This window comes from Macrosteles quadrilineatus, unplaced genomic scaffold (assembly GCF_028750875.1).
Source record: "Macrosteles quadrilineatus isolate MER2022 unplaced genomic scaffold, UCM_ALF_1.0 Scaffold_1__1_contigs__length_201487025, whole genome shotgun sequence".
In the NCBI taxonomy this organism is placed as follows: Eukaryota; Metazoa; Arthropoda; class Insecta; order Hemiptera; family Cicadellidae; genus Macrosteles; species Macrosteles quadrilineatus.
This window is the reverse complement of record NW_026542594.1, coordinates 155,328,181-155,347,379: the sequence shown is the minus strand read 5'-3', so window position 1 is coordinate 155,347,379 and position 19,199 is coordinate 155,328,181. Positions and strand designations below refer to the sequence as shown.

Here is a 19,199-nt window from a genome sequence, read left to right as displayed (position 1 = left end):
TGAAACTGTATATGTGATTTAGCTATCAAAGAGGGTGGACGTGCTTGCACCATATCATGATACTATCCTCATTTTGAACCGATTTTATTTACTTTAAGATTTTTTTGTTTAATGTTTTGACTCCAGTTAGTTCTGTGTGGTCTTTCTTTTGCGATTTTCCAGTTCTGGCCGGGTTTGTTTACTGATCTTATCATTACTTTATCATCTGAGGATGGGGTCAGATTCCAAATACCGAAATGTCGTAAAACATTGGGTTTTACTAATCGAAATGGAAAATTTCCGCTTTAATCCATTGGATAACGACCACACCGGCGTCTAAACATTTTCCGTTTTCAGAGTTCATGAAAAAAATCACGTAAAACGAACAGGTGAAAAACAAAAAGGTCCTGACAATACTACCTTTTTGTTTGCCAAAACCCCTTAGAATAGCATAGTAGTGTTTTCAAAGCAGCTTATTTAATATCCGTATTATTTTATGGTTACCAAACATTCCTCAGCGTGTAAGTTTCATGGAACCTCTGACTAGTAGTGTGTAACATGTACCATTCATTCCAGTGTTGACGAATTATAAATTTCCTAGAACAAACTATGCGTGATGTACTGTACGCGTGATGGATTATCATCGCAGTGGTATACGAGCAACGGTTGTTGTCATCTGGGTTTGCCAGTGTCAGGCGGATGTCATCTATCAGTAGCAGTTATCAGAACGGTGGCTCCAGGAACCGCATAACACAGCCACAGAACTAGATATCACAGAAGCTGGGCTGGCCTCATCACGGTCATCAACGGGAAATAACCAATGGTTAGTTCGTGTGGAGATAACACGTATATCACGTCAGTCGTGACTGATTAGGTATTGTTGAAAATTATTGAAATCAGCTGTTGTTGTACACAGATTGCTGATAATTAGATGTATTGAAGGATAGACCAGCTTATCGTCTCCTTGAGCCACTTGTATCATCACTCCTGCGGGTCATTAAAAGTCGCATTAAGATCGAATACTAATTTACTAGCCTAAAAATACACATCGTAATGTAAAACATTATTAGCAAACTTTCCTATACACATCTATACTGTATAAGTTAGAATAATCGGTGTCAACAAAAATATTTTTTGTCTTCTAACGTCATTGCAACTTTTAAGAACAGTTAAGCCTATGGTTTACTGTCTTACGTGGAATTTTAATAGTGTTGGTATCATTAATTGTGTTTTCATCATACTGTATGGAAAACAGCAGGTTTTAGTTCTCTAAATCGTCCGAAAAATCTTCGTTTTCGGGTAACTTCAAATAGGGAACGGAACGGAAAAACATATGGTAAATTTTTCGGGGTTCTCGATGTAATTTGCTTTTGACTAAAAATGGATATAACCTGTTAAAATTGTACAGTAATTTCCTGCTGATAATGTAAAAGTACAAATCAATCCAAGCCATAAAATGTGAAAATTCTCCAAGAAAATTCTTTACAAAAAGGTACACTATAGTAAATTTATGGGTACAACTACTTATTTTTTTTATAATATCAAACAACCGTTGTCATTGCACAAACTCCGCACCAAATAAGGTTGCGAATTGCTATTATACTGTATGCATTGCTGCCGCTACACAAGCTTGCAAACCGAACTGATAGTGCAACAAAATTCAAAATTCCAAGGGTCCTATCTTCGAATGGAATGCATAACTATATAAATAACCTCAAATACACTCTCTAGTACTATATTAAGCACCAAGGCGTCAGCAAACAATTAAATACTCCAGATAGATATCTGATTGTTAAGTTTACCCCCGATTGGCGATTACAGCAACAGTTACAGCTGGTCTCAATAAAAACAGAGCCTGATATAAGGCCATTAGCAGAACATATACGAGCCTTGTATGTTGACATTCTACTAACGGGACAACGATGTCTCTGTCCAGGTCTCTGGTCGGAGCTATTCGCGGCCTGACTCACTTCACTTCCTCGTTACACTTGTGAAATCCTGTACGTCGTGAAATCATTCCATTATTGCGCGAAGCATACCAAGAAGAAGCTGAAGGGAGTTTTATAATGTAGCTTTTAATTTATATAAAATTTGTACTTCAATAAAAAGACATGAAGGTAAGTAGTCGTATTCGTTTCTGTTTTATAAGCACAGGTAGGTTAAAACAAGTAAATCCATCGTACATTGCTACGCGGTGACTAAAATAAATGGTATTATGCGAGCGGTTTCCATTAGAGGAAGTATGAGTCAACTTTCCAAGGAAGTATCAACCTGTGTTAGGACGAGGCGCCACATTAGTAGTCTAGATTACAACACCTATTTAGGAATCACCACTGGTTGTAGACTCCTAGATACAGTGTAAAACATGATACAGTACTTTTGTTTATTATCAAGTGTGAGACCAGCGACTGCAGTGTTTGGTCAATATAATCTTATATTGCGCAACTGATTATCACAAAATTTTATTTGTTAAAGGAGATTTTAGTACAAATTATTGTGATACCACAGATGCATCCTTCACGTAATGATTATGGGATGCTTATGAGGTATGATATAATATAAAGACTTGTTGACCTGAAGGTCAAGGTTCATGACTCGCCAGGACAAGAATATCTTGTTTGTGGAAAGCTCCTCGGCGTTTGATAACGTCAACATTGCTAAAGGCTACGCAGTTACTGGACGGATATACGTTCGCAACGTCATTTCCGATATTTTTGGTAACAACTTTAGGCAACGGTTAGTTGAGTACAATAGCTGAGTAGTTACAGTGCTCGCCTGCAAGACAGAGGGTAGCCGGTTCGGTCCTGAGAATTGAGAAATGTAGCTTATATTGATGGTTCCAAAATTAATCCGGTAATCCTTGATCTTTTAGCTTTTAATAATAGTCCTGGCTAAAAACCCGGTCTTGGTCAGTAATAAAGCTACAAAAGGTATCTCACTTTACTCCACGCTTACTCTTACTTATATCCATCTTAAAATAAGCAGTATGTAATTCCCAAATCTTAATGAGTATAAATAATGAAATATAGTAATTATGATAACGTAGCATTAGTGAAGTGCATGATACAATTATTTAAAATCCACTATCATCCTAGGAGGAATCCTCCTAGCTATCATCACTGAAGACAACTCGTTGACATGTAAAAAATTGTTAAATGAAAAAATCTTCATTTGAAAATTTATTCAAGGCTACAAAAATCTAATGTGCAGTAACTACTTGATGAAATAATTTAGTGATCATTATTATTTACTCAGTTTGATGTTTAATACAACTAAACTCATCATAAAACTAATTCATAACACAAACCCTTCTTATGTAATCTCGCGCTTGGTGTTAGGTCTACAATGGGATTCCCAAAGGATTGTTTAGAACTTTGATTTAACCACCGATAGAGGGATTACATTAAGCCGATCGATTCTAAATCTTACAATCTTGAAACGTCATTGTTGATTATTAGTTTAATAAATGCCAAATAATACACTACCGTTGTCAAAATAATACATTTTACCATAGTGGTGTACCTCAACTAAATGGTGTAATAACATGAAGATCCTTAGCTAACGGGCTTTTAATGTCTAGAAGATCCGATCTATTTTATTGAAGACTTCAATGAAAAAATCATCAAAATTTAAAAATGAAATTATAAAGAGTTTAAATTAATACTAATTAAGTTAAGAATTAATTAATTGTAATGTGGATGCAATGTATATTGTCAAGACAATAAAGTATTATTATTATTACTATTATTATAACGCCAACACGTAACGTACCCCTACACATTAAGATAAGAAATCTTGAATCTATTAAGATAAGTCCAACAAATATTTAACAAAGTTTACAAACATAATTGTTAGTTTATTAATTAACTGTATATTTATCTAAATACAATCTTTGAATAAAGTATCTAAATATAAAGTCTAAATAAAGTCAAAATATATACATATAAAACTAAATGTATATCTGTGTGTTTGCCCTTGATGCACCACCTCATCTATCACCAGAAACGTCGGGGGTTCTGTCTTAATTCCGATATCTTATAATCAATTTATGAGGCTTCTCCCCTCTTGCTTTCAAAGTTACCTTGCCAAGCTTATTTGATTTATTTGTAGGTTTTCATGCAATTAGTAAATAATTAAAAATGTTTACAATTCACGTTTTTAACAGGATATGTTTATCGTAAGTAGGAGAGTACAAAAATGTATCATCACTTGAGAATGAGGAAAACGATCTTGCTTAAAAAATCACAACTAATTTCACAAGGAAATGTCGAGGAATTCCTCGTCGCTTTCGTTGACCGCCCGATTGCCTGGTGGAGAGGAGCAGGAGGGGTTCATTGATGACGGCTCGTCCAGTGAACTTGTGGAAACCCCGGGGTTCAATGATGACGTCACGGTGGTGACGGGGTGGTGGGGACGTGGTATAGGCTACACTTCACACTGCACACTTGACAGTTAGTTATCATGTGGTGTGTGTGGCTAGTGTTAGTGTTGTGTGTGCTCAGTGCTAGGATATACGCTCAAGAGACAGGCAAGTTGATTATACCTAAATAATTTTGTCAACAAAGTTTACATAATTTTTTGTTGCAAATAAATGTGAAAAGGGACTTATAAAATTTTATTGGATATTTTTAAGTATTTTGATTTAAATTTTAGCTAAGTATTTTGTGAAGTATTATAACACGATTAAAGTCATTCATACAGTTTTAAAATACATTAATTTACAATCTCTGTAAAAATCGTTCTAAAAATAATACATTTTATTATCTTTGTTAAATTTTATTTTGTTATTTCGGTTTCTTTATTATTTAGCCTATTAATTTATTTTTCATCTGCCGCTGGTGAAAAATCCAACAAATCCTTCATGAGAATAAAATCAGGGATAATAGAATACTTCACTGATTTGGCGTTTTAAGAGTCCCTAGACAATAAATCATGTAGCACTACTAAAATTCTAAAAACATACCTAACTCTAGGATATTAGCATTGATAACACTAGTGTTATATAGTGTAGTGTTATATAGTCAATGATATTAGATATTAAATGATATTAAATGCCTTTGCGTAATTCTTTATATTCAAAGTTTTATTTTTATACATTTGACAAACTCCTTCTAGGACAATCTATTACAATAACCTTTTTTTAGATGACTGAAATAGTTTAACAAAACAATGCTAATGCTCTTTGAAATTTTGATCTTCTTCGCACCTAATACCCAATTTGTATTATATCTACAAAGCACTCATACCGTTTGTTTAAACTTCTCTGTTCTTTATAATATTCCCAATTCGAACGGTTAGTTTTATTTCTAAGGATTCCAAAGCCAATACTTATCACGGTCACTGACCTATCAGTTGTTAATGACCATGTTAATTTCTTTCCTCCAAAGATAATGTAGAAAATATGTAAAAATTGATGACCACACAAAATGGCAATTACGCCATATCGTAAGTATCACGGGAATACCAAAACTTTACCCCTAACAAACCTTCTTGCCTAGAAATAAACGCATAGTAATAATAATAAGCAATAATAACACCAGCACGGTGTGAATATAAACAAATACGCAAAAACCTTCAACTAACTATTTTATAAACAAACTGGTGAACAAACTGGTGGTGGTGATCCCTGTGTTTTACTTCAGAAAGAGGACACAAAAAGGAATAATGTGATTATTGGACTAATCCAATGTCGAAAGGAATTACATACCATACACATCCAACATTAAAGATTTAATAAAAACCAATTGTGTACCTTAGTAACATTAAAATTTGTTATAACAAGTTCTATCAGCACTAAACCACAGTGTTGATATCCTTCATAATTAACACTGTCCCAAAATAGAATATGGGAAGGAAACAAGGCTCAAGATATTTCAGTTAATTGGGCTGCCTGGGGCATCGTGACTATGTTATATTTCTGAGATAGTCTACATTTACTTCCAATGGATACCAGAGATGGTTAAAGAGTGAAAATTTAAAAACGTACGTTTTCAGGAAAAGCACTTTGCAAATTTTTTACCCCTTTTTTTCAAAACTTTTATTTTTTTATTTTATTAACATTTCAAGTTTCATAAAATGTCCATGGTAACGCAATATCTTTGGTAGTTTTCTTTTTAAAGAGCATCTTTAGTAGAAAAACACAAAATCCTGTCACGACCATAACGGACGTTTAAATGAATATTAAAAATAGTTAATATTATTTTTATAACTATGTTTTGCTATAAACTAATTTACTTTTATGACCATTATACAATAAAAAGGTCACTGAGCTTTTGGTATATTTGGTCTTTCTAGAAAAAAATATAAAAAACTCAAAAAACAGAAAAAAGCCAATAAAATCTTTTTAAGTTTGTATAACTCCGAAAAAACTTACCTGAGACCCGAAAAATCGTTATGTTTGTATAGAGGTGTGCTTCTTTTGTGTATAAAACATTGAAATTTGACGACATTTTAATTTTTGAAATTTTTCTGATAGAAATCATAAACGTGATGGTCAGGGACAAGCGGTACGGTCGTGAATTCTCTGGAATAATCAAAATCTTTCTAAACAATCCTTCAATTAGACTGTTAGTTATAATAAAACTATGTGTTTCAATTGAACTAAACTGCTCAATTTACAATTATATTAAAGTTATTGTCACGACCAAACACACTATAATCCATAAGGCTGGATTGGTCGTGAAAAAACCCGCGATGGTCGTGAAACTTTGGTCGTGAAATTACGTGTTATTTGGCTCTGTTCTGGCGGTTGCCCTGCACCTCATGTTCGAGGATACAAAGTGGACTTCTAGGTTAATCTAGCAATTGAAATGTCTTATAAACAAAAATTAACACCATGTCTACTTCATCGAATGACTACGTACGGTCATGGACACACCAAAATTACAAAAAACACAATCTTTCCTTTATTAATCTTGTAATTCCTCCTTTCAACTCAAAACGACCGGCACTACAATCCTGACGTACACCCCGAACTAGTCTCTAAAACCAACTGACTCCATCGACGCTAGGCTTGCCACTGTCGTGCTCCAAAGTTGAAAATTTTTCCCAAATGGTCGTGACGCCAAATCCAGGGACAGACTTATTTTGTCATGGTAGTCAGTCTGCAATGACAATAAAATTATAATATGCTCCTTTTTTGTAAGTTTAATAACCATTGATGACATAAAAATATGGCTTTATATATTTCGGCATGAATAATTAGTCTAAAAACAGCGTGAAAGTTGGAAAATGTACCCTAGGGACACGTCATGGTCGTGAATTTCGATACTTTAAAAATACGAAAAAATTCCCAAAAACCTATTTAAAACCAAATAAATGTGTGTAACATGTTGCCCCCGTCCCAAAAAATATTAAAACACATAATAATAAACTACAAATCCAGTATCTACGAAGTTAAAGGCCAGGGACATGAAAACGTACGTTTTTAAATTTTCACTCTAAAGCAGTTTCAAAACGTTTATAGCACCTAATTTTTATTTTTCCTAGACGTTTTGCTTCATTTTCCACTCTGCATTGACTATATAAAATTTATTGACAGTTAAAAGTGGAGACAGTAGTTACGTTGTGGCATGGGAACTGGATAGCTCAATATTTAACGTCCTCGTCATTTGAGCCACTGAATATTTTCAACAAAAATTTATATGACAGGTTTGAAATAGTTAATTAAAGGCTAATTAAGTAGTCATTAACACTCAGGTATCAGTTTATAGCCGGGAGAAGAGAACTGTTTGGTTGAAAGCATATACTGTAGACGTAAACAGCTGATCTTAGTCGGTAACAAAGCTACAGAGAACATCATACTCCATTCTTCAGTCATATTTGGGTTTACGGAACAATGTGAGGTGCATAACGGTACCGTACAGTAAACTAAAATTAGTCTGTCGCCAATTTTCATGCCATGCACGTGCTTTAAAGTTAAAGTTAAATTTTGTTAAAGGTTAATTAAGTTAAAGTTTTGTGTTGTCGTGTTTTGTATATGTAATACTAATTTAACCGTTGACGCAATGCAAATAAAGACATTTTGTGTTGAATATGAAAACAATCATTATTAGTTTAATTTACCACTACGCACTCGACGATGGAATTACAGTTTCTCTGAAACGATGTACACGTACATTGTAGTGTATTACATCTAGTCTTGATTGCGAAGACAGTAAGAAACACAGAGCAGAGGATAAAAACTAAGCTCTGCGCTGTGGTAAGAAATAATATATCTAATGTATTCTATTTACACACAATTTACCACAATCAAGAATCAACTTTTAAAAGCATTTAGTTTTAGTAAACATTGGCATACTTATTTCTTTAATTAATGTATTTTTAATAAGAGGCGCTCTTTACTATTTAAATTCCTACAACAATCAACCTCTTTCTCATAGAAAATCCGCTACAACAATAATGAACCTATTCCACGGTTTGCATGTTAAAGCAATTGGTTCACCAGGATGGAAACAATAGATTCTTAGAAAACTTCCAATTAGAAAGAATCAGTTCATTATATCTCGTCTTCAAAGGAATTTTCCACTTGTTGTTTTTAATTTTAAATGATGGTATTCCTATCACTGACTCGAGTTATATAATTAAATCAAACTATTTTAGTGTGCCTAGGTTTCCCTTGACAATTGTGTATAGACTAATGATTGTGAACAATTTAAATGGCACAAACATTTTCCTACCAATTCAAACAAATAAGTTAGAACTCGTTTCCAACTACTTTGATTTTTTCAGACACTACAGTAGTTTAAGTTGAGGTATATTTAAGGATTTAATGGCTTGAATTCGTTCCTGGAGAATTCAATGGTGAATAATCTAATTAGCGAGAACAAATGTTTAACACCAAAGGAACATTAAAACATTGCCTCATTTTTTTGCAAATTATGTCATGGGCTAGTAGGCCAGTTTTAGATAGCTATTAATTTATTAGAAAATATTAACATTTTATTAATTAAGAAAATATTCATGTAAAAATCTAGGTACCAGTGGTTAATAGTCAATTCCAAACTCACTTACTGTCGTGGTAAAAGTTTAGACACCCATGTTTCGAGTTCTAGAGAAAAGTACCAAAAAGTAAATAAACATCTTAGAAAAAGATGGAGCACCGTATATTGACATTTTAATTCTTCATTTCCTATACAAATAAATAAATTTAGCTTGTTTATAAAATGTTGTATGCCACCTGGAAGGTTTTTATACAAACCCCTTTATCTTTAGAATTTCAAAATCCATATTATCGCTTTGAAAAAAAAAATCACACAATAATGTACATCAAACATCAGAATGAATAATCCAATACCTTCAGAAGAGGCTTTTTAAATTTTTTTCTAACGATTGCCTTTCAACAAGGGGCTTACCTTCAAACTGTCTTTTCATAAAAAATTGTACAAACGAGCTAAAGAATGATTATTTTATAGGAATAAGTAGAATAAAACAAAAGTGTTCAAAAATGGTCACTTGTACTACAGTCAAGTATTATAGCCAATTACTGAACTCCCATCTCTCTACAGTGAATAAAGTAAACTTAGTATAGTAAAAATACAGAAATTGGGAAGTAAAAATGATACAATCCTTCACAATAATTGCTCCTACTGGGCGTTGGGAATTCCAAAAGCCCAAAAGCAAGTATAGTATCATAGTAAATCCACTATTAACCGGTTATAGAAAACAAAATAACAGGTGGCGGTCCTACACAGTTACATGTGCAAGACAAGGATGACCACCTGGTGACCTTGAACAGAACTAAAGTCAAACTCTAAGGACAAGTCTCAGTTTGGTTAACCTGCCGACTGCAGAATGCCATGGACATAGTCCTCCTGTTGTGTTTACTATTGGTGTCTGTGCCTTGTTTTGAAGCACTGGATTTAGGTGAGGCAAGTTTACTTTACTTTAAAAGTATTATTGAACTCTTTTATCAAAATAGAAGAACAGTTTTAAACATAAATAATGCTACTAATCAAGGGATTTCACAGTACTGTACTTACTCCTAATTTTAATACAGTATAGCAAGTAAATGTTTAGGATCAACAGTTTTTCAAATGGTATGGTGAATATTAAAATAAATAGAAATAAGCCTACGTAACTTATAACCATGCCAGTGGTATGTAAACACTTTATTCTCAGGATTTTTATGTTTTTGCCAATTTAAAATTAACCTTTTGGGTAAACAACCTAACTAATGTGTGTATCTGAGTTAAATTGTTTACAAAATGTAGTACTCGCTAGAAATTATGTTCTACAGCCATACATTTTAATTCATCAAAAATTATTATACCTCTAAACTAATAATGTGCCTGATCTTTTTAATAATAGGTTGAAACTTTAATGAAACATCTAGCTTGCAAAGATGGACATCCACTTAAAACCTTCCAATCACAGTTTTTTATCCAGCCATCAAATAAGTTTAGTAAAGCTATACTTAAATACTTTTCAATGAAATGGCGACGATTAACTATAGGTTGAAACTTAATAATATCCTATAACTTTAATATCCTTTTATATATTTATCAACTTAGATTAGCTGAAAATAACTTTCAGTTTACAAACCACAAGGTATTAACTTTCATGGGCATCCGCAGGATTTAGAAAGAGGGGTGCAAATAGTGCAATAGATAACAGAAATCATTTCAAAATTGTGTTTTAAAACAAATCTTTGTAATGACCATCATGTATTGTACTTTTATAAATTTCTAAATAAATTAAAGGAATTAGAGAACATTGTAGCAATTACATTTACTTCCTAATTTGTTTAGCCAGGGGGATACAAGTGCACCTCATGCACCCCTCTGTGGGCGACCATGCTAATGCTAACTTTAAGATATGCTTACTGTTTATACTTACTATCTTGAACTTTGAAATGTTTTCTTAATTTTATCATAACTTAATTGCCTATTTGTAAACAATACCATTGCTTGCCCTCCAGTATTTTAATCAAGGAGTAAAGGTCCATCCTTACTTTAAAATAATTGAGAAATATTTAGTTGATGTCAACTCCCTCTAATGGTTGCCAGACATTATACACAGCAAAACAGGTTTCAGAGTTTTGAAGAAGCGGAAGTATACATGATCCAATATATAGATAGGTACCCCCAAATCAAGTGTAGTTTTGACTTTTAAACACTCAAACTGTCACTATCAAAACAACAAACAATTTTTTTTTCTCTTTTTCTTCCAGGTGCTGACTGTTTGACTGCAGATGGGAGCATTGGTCACTGTGTAGAATCATCAAAATGTATGAACTCTTATCACCAAGAAAACACCGTGTTGTGCAGATACTCCAGAGGCTACGGCACTCAGGTCTGCTGCCCTCGTACTGATATCTGGCTGCATCGTAAAGACTCCTTTCACGACGATGGTCCCATAGCCTTCCCCGAGGAGTCATACAGTCCTCATTCTCACAATCAAAAGATAACAAACAGCTATGCTTACAACCCTTCATTGGGTGAAAACATAGGTTACAGACCTCAGAACAGCAGACCATCCAACTACAAACCACAATACCATGAAAAACCGAGTTACACTCAATCAAATTACAATGAGAGACCCCAATATGGAGGTAGACCGACAAACTTTGAAGAGAGGCCAAACTACTCCAGTGGTTATGGTGGATACGAGGAGAGACCTTCCTATGTCAGTGGTTCTGGTAGTTATAACTCTCCCAGCCACTCTGGTGGGTCAAGCTACGAAGGCAGACCCGTTCACTCTGGTACTGGCAGTGGATATAACGGAAGACCGGACTACTCAGGCGGCTCAATAGTTTACCAGGAGAACCCAGACTACCCCAGTTACAATGAGAGACCGAACTATTCTTCTGGATCTCAAGGAATTGGAGGTTCTTCAAGAAGACCAGACAGCTATCGGCCTAGACCAGGATCACACATTAACACAAGAGAGACCACAACTTCATGGGAGTATCCGTCTGACAGACGAACGACCCCTCAACCCAGCTGGGCTATTGAAGATAACAACAACGGTGGCAGCAGCTCTAGCTCCAGGGGAAGGATCAGTGAACAAAGTAAGTGAACACTAGTAGACATACTATGGAGTACCTACCCAAACAGTCCAGCCATACCACTACATTCATGCAAATTGAGTTTATTTGATTTGATGAGGACTTTCATTAATTCAGGCAACTAGGATCTACAAATAATTTTGATTAATGAGTGAGTACTTTACTTCAAAGCCGTATTCATTTTTTACTTTACTTGCTCAAAATCATAACTTGCCTTGTTTCAACTAGTAACACACAGCACTGTGTCTAGAACCTAGTGCTAATCTTGTTGAATGGAGAGTCACAGACATAGTTGGTAGAGTGACAGACTGTAATACTTAGGAAGCAACTGTTGGGTTTGTATCTTGATGCCGCCACAAATCATCCATAAGTACACTTTACCATCTATGCACAGACATTAGAGAGCTATGTGGATAGTCAATTTGAAGTTTGAAAAGGTCACCAACATCTTAAAAAAGTAATAATCACCTATTGTGATATTTCAGAGTGTGAAGAGTACAGCCGCCCAGTGTCTCAGACCATCAATGCTTTGCCTCTGTCCATCAACGCAGAGGCTGTACCTCTACGAGTGCAGAACTGTGACTTCTCAGCTGTCAAACTGATTGTCGGAGGGGAAGCATCTGAACTCGGTGAATTCCCTCACATGGTAAGTTAATTTATAGTTTTTGTCTACCCTATTATAAACATGAGGTCATTAAATTATGCAAAAACCACTTAAGGAGTCAATAATTTTGCATTGTTGTTGACCATCAGATGCCAGGCTAAACAGTGGTTGTCCGAGCGCCGATCAGCAAAACATGCGTTCACGTTGAAGCTTAATCATATACCGTAAGCTTGATTACCGAGCAGAAAATTGTATGTGTACTTTTCGTGTGAATTGCTTTTTGAATTTTTAAAACTTTTGTTTTAAAGGTTGACAAAAATCACAGTTTAAGTCAATAGGTACCTATATTTATATAATTTATGTAGTTTGACAAAAATAATAACAATTAAAAACCATGGGTGTGTTGCTGTTTTGAAATACTGACTTTAAGCTTTGCTTTATGCTTCCTTTTGGAGTGGGGCGTTTGGAGGTAATTGTTAAATGTTGTCCCTACCAAATAAAATACTGTAAATACCACAATGTTTGTGTTTGCAAAGAAGTAAGAATTTTACATGTATTTAGTCTATTTCATAATTATTTCAGACACAAGCAACTCGTCTAGTAAAAAGTTAGTAAAACTTCTGACTTCTCCGTCTCATTTTCACAAACAAATTCATGAGCCCAATGTCAAGTACCAACAGTAACTTGACCATTAAACACTGTCCACACTATTTACAAATCAAAATTTAAGTTACAAAAATGCTGTAAATAGTGAACAAAAAATGCATAATGTTAATAGACCCTAACAAGCTATAAAGCAAAAAATCATAAGATAGCTTATTTAAGCCCATTGAAACGCTGAGGAGAATCAGCCAGTCTTTAATTAACAAATCTCTTGTCAACCATTCATGACAATAATTATGAATAATTTTATTCTCAAAACTAATGTTAACGAGTGGTAAATGTATGTATTATTTTATTTGAACAGTGTCCGATTGTGTGTTAAGGCTGCAGTGGGCTTCAAAGTTCGGACTTCTCGGGACATTCTGTGGAACTGTGGAGGAACTCTCATCAGTAAAAGATACGTCTTGACTGCTGGACACTGCACCAACACTTCTTTGTATGTATCCATCTATACATCTGTAATGGGTCCTCTCGTATAGAACTTTACACAAGTTACAATAGTTCATGACTATGATGATTCATGTAGACTGATCTCATAAAGACTATTGACACTGTAGTCATAATATGTTGAATTCAATTGTATGTGACTGTTGAGCAAATAAAACTCGAAGGGGGAAAGTATGACCCGGATTAGGGAACATATATGTAGGGACTAATCAACAACAAATAAGGTGAATAACACATGATTGGTAAAGATAAAGAACTTATATTTTATCAATGTCTTTAGCCCCATTGTCAACAGCTCAAACTTATTTGCAACACTTCAGCATGCAAATGCTGTTTTCAGCCTAAAGCAAAATTTTGATAGCAAAACATCAATGTCGTAAAGTACTTGAAGAAATCCTTTTTTAAGCATTTAAATTAAAAACTTTTTACTTCAAGTAGAGCTCTGAAAAATATGCTGTTTCAAAGAGTCATGTTTAGTGGGTATATTGAAGAGTAAATTATTGATTGGATTTTGGTTGGGATAGTAGACTTACATAAATTAGAAAGAGTCCACGCTAGTACAATAACACCAAAACTATACTAGACAAAAATTATGAGAGGTATTTCAATTTCACTGTCGCTGAGAGCATTTAAAAACAAGAATAGTTGGAACCAAAGATCTTTTGTTTGAGTTAGGAAGAAATAGTGCTAAGCTAAGTAAAATCACCTCAGTCATTTCCACCCTTTATTAAAAATTCTTAGAGAGTCACAGAGAAATATTCTAATTTGTTTGAAAAAAAATTCTATTAACTTGTACCAGGATAAACTGATGCCCACAAAGATAAAATCATTCAACAAAATCATTCAAACCTAGACTATTGTACTGTATGTTACCATAGACTAACCAACAAAGCAGACTTCTCATCCCATTGTAAATTTTGAAGCACGTTTTTCGTGTCTAGTTCATGTACGTGACACATGGGCGCTAGTGTCAACGAAACTTTGTTTCTATTATTTTAGGGCTAATTTCTTGATTTGTGCTTTACTGTTTGGTTATATAACTAGGGGACAAGTTATTGTTTATGATTAGATCGTATTATTTGGTTAAACGAGGTTTTAAATGGCTGTAATAACGGGAAACAAATTGTAAACAAAACACGACCTCTACATAAACCGTACAGAACTAACAATAAAATTGTCTTCAGCTGTTCCATAAGGATGAGAAATCTACTAAGGGAGTATGTTTTTATCTATGATGTTACATAATCAAACCATTGATTATAATGACATTATACACTGTACAGTGGCAATCCTGTTACGGTGAGGCTAGGGGAGTACAACATAAAGAGAGACAACGACGGAGCTGACCCTCAAGACTACGGAGTCCAGCAAGTGATCGTTCATCCTAACTACTTCAAGACTCTCAAGTACAATGATATTGCTTTGCTGAAACTGGACAGGGAAGTGACATTCAACAAGAACATCAGACCTGCTTGCTTGCCCACTGACAACAACATAAGAGGGAGGCCTATAGCCACTGGCTGGGGCCGCACTGACTACGGTAACTAACAACCTTCTTTCGGTTAAGGTGATTTAGAAAAGTTTGGTTCGGCAAACACTTGGACAATCTAAATGGTAAAATGTATTATAGTGGAAATCCAGCCAGGTAAATGGAAATTTGCTTAGTCTGCAGGTTTGCTGCGGTGGGAGTGTTAAGCTTTGCGAAAATAAATAATAACTAAAGGAAACCTCTATTAAACTATAAAATCTTAACTACAAATTACTGTAGTAAAACTTCTTTTAAAAAAAGCAACAAATATTTTACAAAAAAAAAAACATAAACTACAGTATTTAATTACTTTCTATTAAATGTGTTATATTTTATATTGTTTCAGTGGGGAGGCAGAGCGATATACTGATGAAGGTACCTCTGAACGTGATTGACAACCGCCAATGCAACAACTACTACAACACCAACAACCCAGGGTCGTCAAGCTTTGGCTCTGGAATTGTAGACACCATGTTGTGTGCCGGATATGTGGAGGGTGGCCGAGACACTTGTCTGGTGAGAAACATCACTGCACATACATGATTGTCCTCATATCTATATATATAATACGTGAAGCCGTTTTTTGTTAACGCAACTCCTCCCTTATTTGTAGACCAATTTTAACGTTTAAGGTGTCAAAAGTTTCGTCTCAATATGTAGTTTTGTAATAAGTTTTAGAATTTTAAAATTCCTATTCTGAAGGGCGTGAGACCCTCTCAAAGGTCGGATTTTCTCCATAAGAAATACATAGGAGAAATTTAAAAGCCAAAAACAGCTGTTTGTAAAAAAAACTGCTTTTTGGGAGTAAATATTAATGTTTGTAATATTTATTCAGAAGGTTAAGACCAAGTTAAACCGGTAATCAGTTTTGTAGGAAGAACAGAAAATGCCTCAAGTTCAAAGAAGAAATATTGAAAACGTAAGTAGGAGACAATTAATAATAAGATATCTTATGCGTATGAGGAGAGTAGAAATAGAGTGGCCTGGTCTAACAGACACCCATCCAGATACACATTCACTTGGTAATATGAACAATATTTGCCAGTCCTGCTATACATCGACGGTTCTGCTATGCAACTCACTTTGGAAGTGAAAAAATGTACGAAGCACATAGTGTTGTCACGGTGGTAAAGTAAACTTGCCTAATGTCAGATCAAATGAATGCATGCAAGAAATGTTTACTTCTGACACTGACAAAACTAGATATTTCAAAACATTCAGTATAAACTATATTTAATGCCTTGACTATGATGAGTTCAAGTAGTAAGATTATACCAAATCTTGGCAGACCTTATATTTTTATTGTAAACTTATGTGTTACTCGCTCTACTTCAATTGAGAAAAAACGCAAATGGATTGTTTACTTCTAGGTTATTTTTCCAGTTCCTCGGGAAAACTTATACAAGGTCTATTGACTGAATTTACCAACACAATCCATACATTTCAAGTCAAAAATAAGAAGTTTCAACAACTAATTTGCTATTGAAAGTTTTAGTGGCAATATTAGACCAAACATATAAGTGAAGGAATTAGCATTTATGTATTCAACGATCGGGTTGTTACGGCCAAGTTTATGTTTATGATTTAGGAAAGACAAATAATATACGCTGTTCAAAAAGAGAATACGAAAATTGCTATCCAAATCGTATAGCTACAAGCATAGATGAAGAGTTATCTAACCTATTTCGACAAATGAATCGATACTTTCAAAACGTTGGGACAGGTATTTAGAGAAACTCCACTGAAAAACGTGAGACTGACAGACAACACGTTAAAATACGTTAACCAACTTTCAATGGTGTTGCTGCTTTAGCCTATTCAAAGCAGATTATGCCACTTAAGTTGGCAAAAAATGGAGCACATGAAATGTTTGATATCACCTAACTTTTCAGGGTTCTCCACGAAGAAAATTCGTTTGATTAGGGGGATGTCTCAAATCAAAGAAATAAAATGATCCAACTTAAATTACTAAACACAGGTAGTAGGCCTAAGGCAACAGTTTTCTTCAATTCTCAAAGCTGGAAAAACTTTGTTGCAACATGTTAACTCGAATTGAAGCAGATCGTTTAACATTCATTAGAAGTTATCAATTGCAACTGAGAGCAGAAATAATGTAGGTGAACCTTGACGACGCAAACAGAGATATTTAAAATTAGTTACTAACAAGTGTTTAAACAACTCTAAGATGTAGCTACAATTGCTCGAATTTAAGCATAAAGTTTTCCTAAGCGTTATGTTTCATACTATGCGGCTCATTGAGCCGCACGGGTTCTCTAGTTCTGAATAATACACTACATAAGATATTGCTAGACAAATACCAAAGAGGAAGGGAAGTTTATCTTGGGTATTTGGTAATCACCACTCTCATTACAATAGCCATACTACAATCTATTGAGAGACATGTAACAAAAATTAAAGCATAGATGACATTCACCATCATATCCCAATATTTGATAAGTGTAGTGTTGGTAGAGTGTTTCAATATTTTTTATGTCCCGCATTCTAGTCCAAAGTCACGACATCACAAGTCAGTGTACCGGTCCACAAACGCTAGTCATTTTTTGTTTAGACCGGCCAAAAGTATTAATTCTTAATGTCTCGTGTAAATAGAAATGTTTCGTGTGTATACATATGGAATTCAACGATGACCAATGCTTTAACAGTAATTAACAAGACAGAAGATTTGACAATGGGGCTGTTTTCCCCGAAACTATAGTCATCTAAAAAGACGTAAATAAGGTATTTAACCTTTTATTATCAAACCACTTTATCAAACCTCTTTATCAAACCAGGAGGCAAAACATGGATAAATTATTATATTGTATTGTTACATTTTTCAGGGCGATTCTGGAGGACCACTTACAACAACCAAGAGGGAGAACCCGTGCATTCATTATGTTGTCGGCATTACATCATTTGGAAAGATTTGTGCAGCGCCTAAATCACCAGGAGTGTACACGCGAGTCGTAAAATATCTCGACTGGATAGAGAGGGTAGTCTGGCCATGAGCTCAGCTATTAAACACCTTCTACATTAAATTATCTTATTATTGTAGTAGAGAATTAAGACATTTTTTATACTTTAACTTTTAATTAAATAGTATGGTGTCAACCATTGTGACTAGTATACAATCAAATACTTAATATTTTATGTTTTAGTTTTAAGTTTGTATGTTAATAATTGTTACAAAATATTGAGGAGATAGGCCTATCACAGGTGTCTTTAGTGTGAATTGCTCCTACAAAGCTCCAATTATTTAAGGTCAGCTTTTTTTTAATCAAACAAAGTAGATAAGAATATTGTATGAAATTCAAGGTAAATAATAAAGTTTTGCTTTCAACTGATAAATATGGTTTACTTTACTAGTTTAAGGCAAGATAGCATGTAACAGTAGTAAAAATGTACATAAAAGTATTAACTCAAACAGGGAAGTCTAGTCATTACTATATGTAAAATTGTAGTAGTAAATAAAAGAATAATGATGTCTTGTATACAACTTAGTATTTTTGTTAATCTTTCATTATTGTGGTTGCCTCTACCGAACCTTTTAGAAGATTTAGACCAGTACTTATTGAATTTTCAAACTATTAAAACTGCACCATAAGTTGTAAAAACCATATGACGCCTTAAGGTAGTTTTAAGTTTTAAAGTAGCATTTTCATGATAGTAACCATAATATAAAACAACTATTGAGTAGGCATTTCATTGGAAGGTTTTTGTTTTTTCAGTATTTGTTACTGCTGTTTGGACAGCAAAAAAATAGATTTTTGTATTTATAAAGACACTTTCTCAACAATCTCAAAGACTTATTGCTTATGGCTTTTTATTTGATTGGATTCATAATAAAATGAAATTTACACTTTAGGTTAAAGGATAATGAATTAAGTTACTACTATGAGGTAGGCCTAAACCGAGAGTTGTCTTTATGATTAAACTTTCAAACCCTACATTGAAGTAAAGAAATTTGTCAA

General features: G+C 34.1%; 1 protein-coding gene across 2 annotated transcripts; it reads left to right on the top strand.

The window, feature by feature from the left end:
* The first annotated feature begins 4,429 nt into the window (after nt 1-4,429).
* LOC128987952 (serine protease Hayan-like) lies at nt 4,430-18,944 on the top strand. 2 transcript variants are annotated; one of them, XM_054409086.1, is made up of 7 exons: nt 4,430-4,507; nt 11,150-11,989; nt 12,472-12,632; nt 13,577-13,689; nt 14,984-15,240; nt 15,575-15,744; nt 18,069-18,943. In XM_054409086.1, the coding sequence occupies exons 1-7, from the start codon at nt 4,441-4,443 to the stop codon at nt 18,234-18,236; spliced, it is 1,776 nt and encodes a 591-aa protein (XP_054265061.1). In that variant the 5' UTR covers nt 4,430-4,440; the 3' UTR covers nt 18,237-18,943. The 2 variants fall into 2 exon arrangements, with proteins under 2 accessions (XP_054265061.1, XP_054265070.1); XM_054409095.1 differs by lacking the exon at nt 4,430-4,507 and adding an exon at nt 9,763-9,843 and having other exon boundaries at nt 18,069-18,944.
* The last annotated feature ends 255 nt before the right edge of the window (nt 18,945-19,199 follow it).

What these genes read in the sequence shown, in the direction of transcription:
- LOC128987952 (XM_054409095.1), top strand. Translation starts at nt 9,777, where the DNA reads ATGGACATAGTCCTCCTGTTGTGTTTACTATTGGTGTCTGTGCCTTGT. An exon ending in GGGAAGGATCAGTGAACAAA is followed by an intron (nt 11,990 to 12,471) that starts GTAAGTGAACAC and finishes GTGATATTTCAG; the next exon opens with AGTGTGAAGAGTACAGCCGC. An exon ending in CACTGCACCAACACTTCTTT is followed by an intron (nt 13,690 to 14,983) that starts GTATGTATCCAT and finishes TACACTGTACAG; the next exon opens with TGGCAATCCTGTTACGGTGA.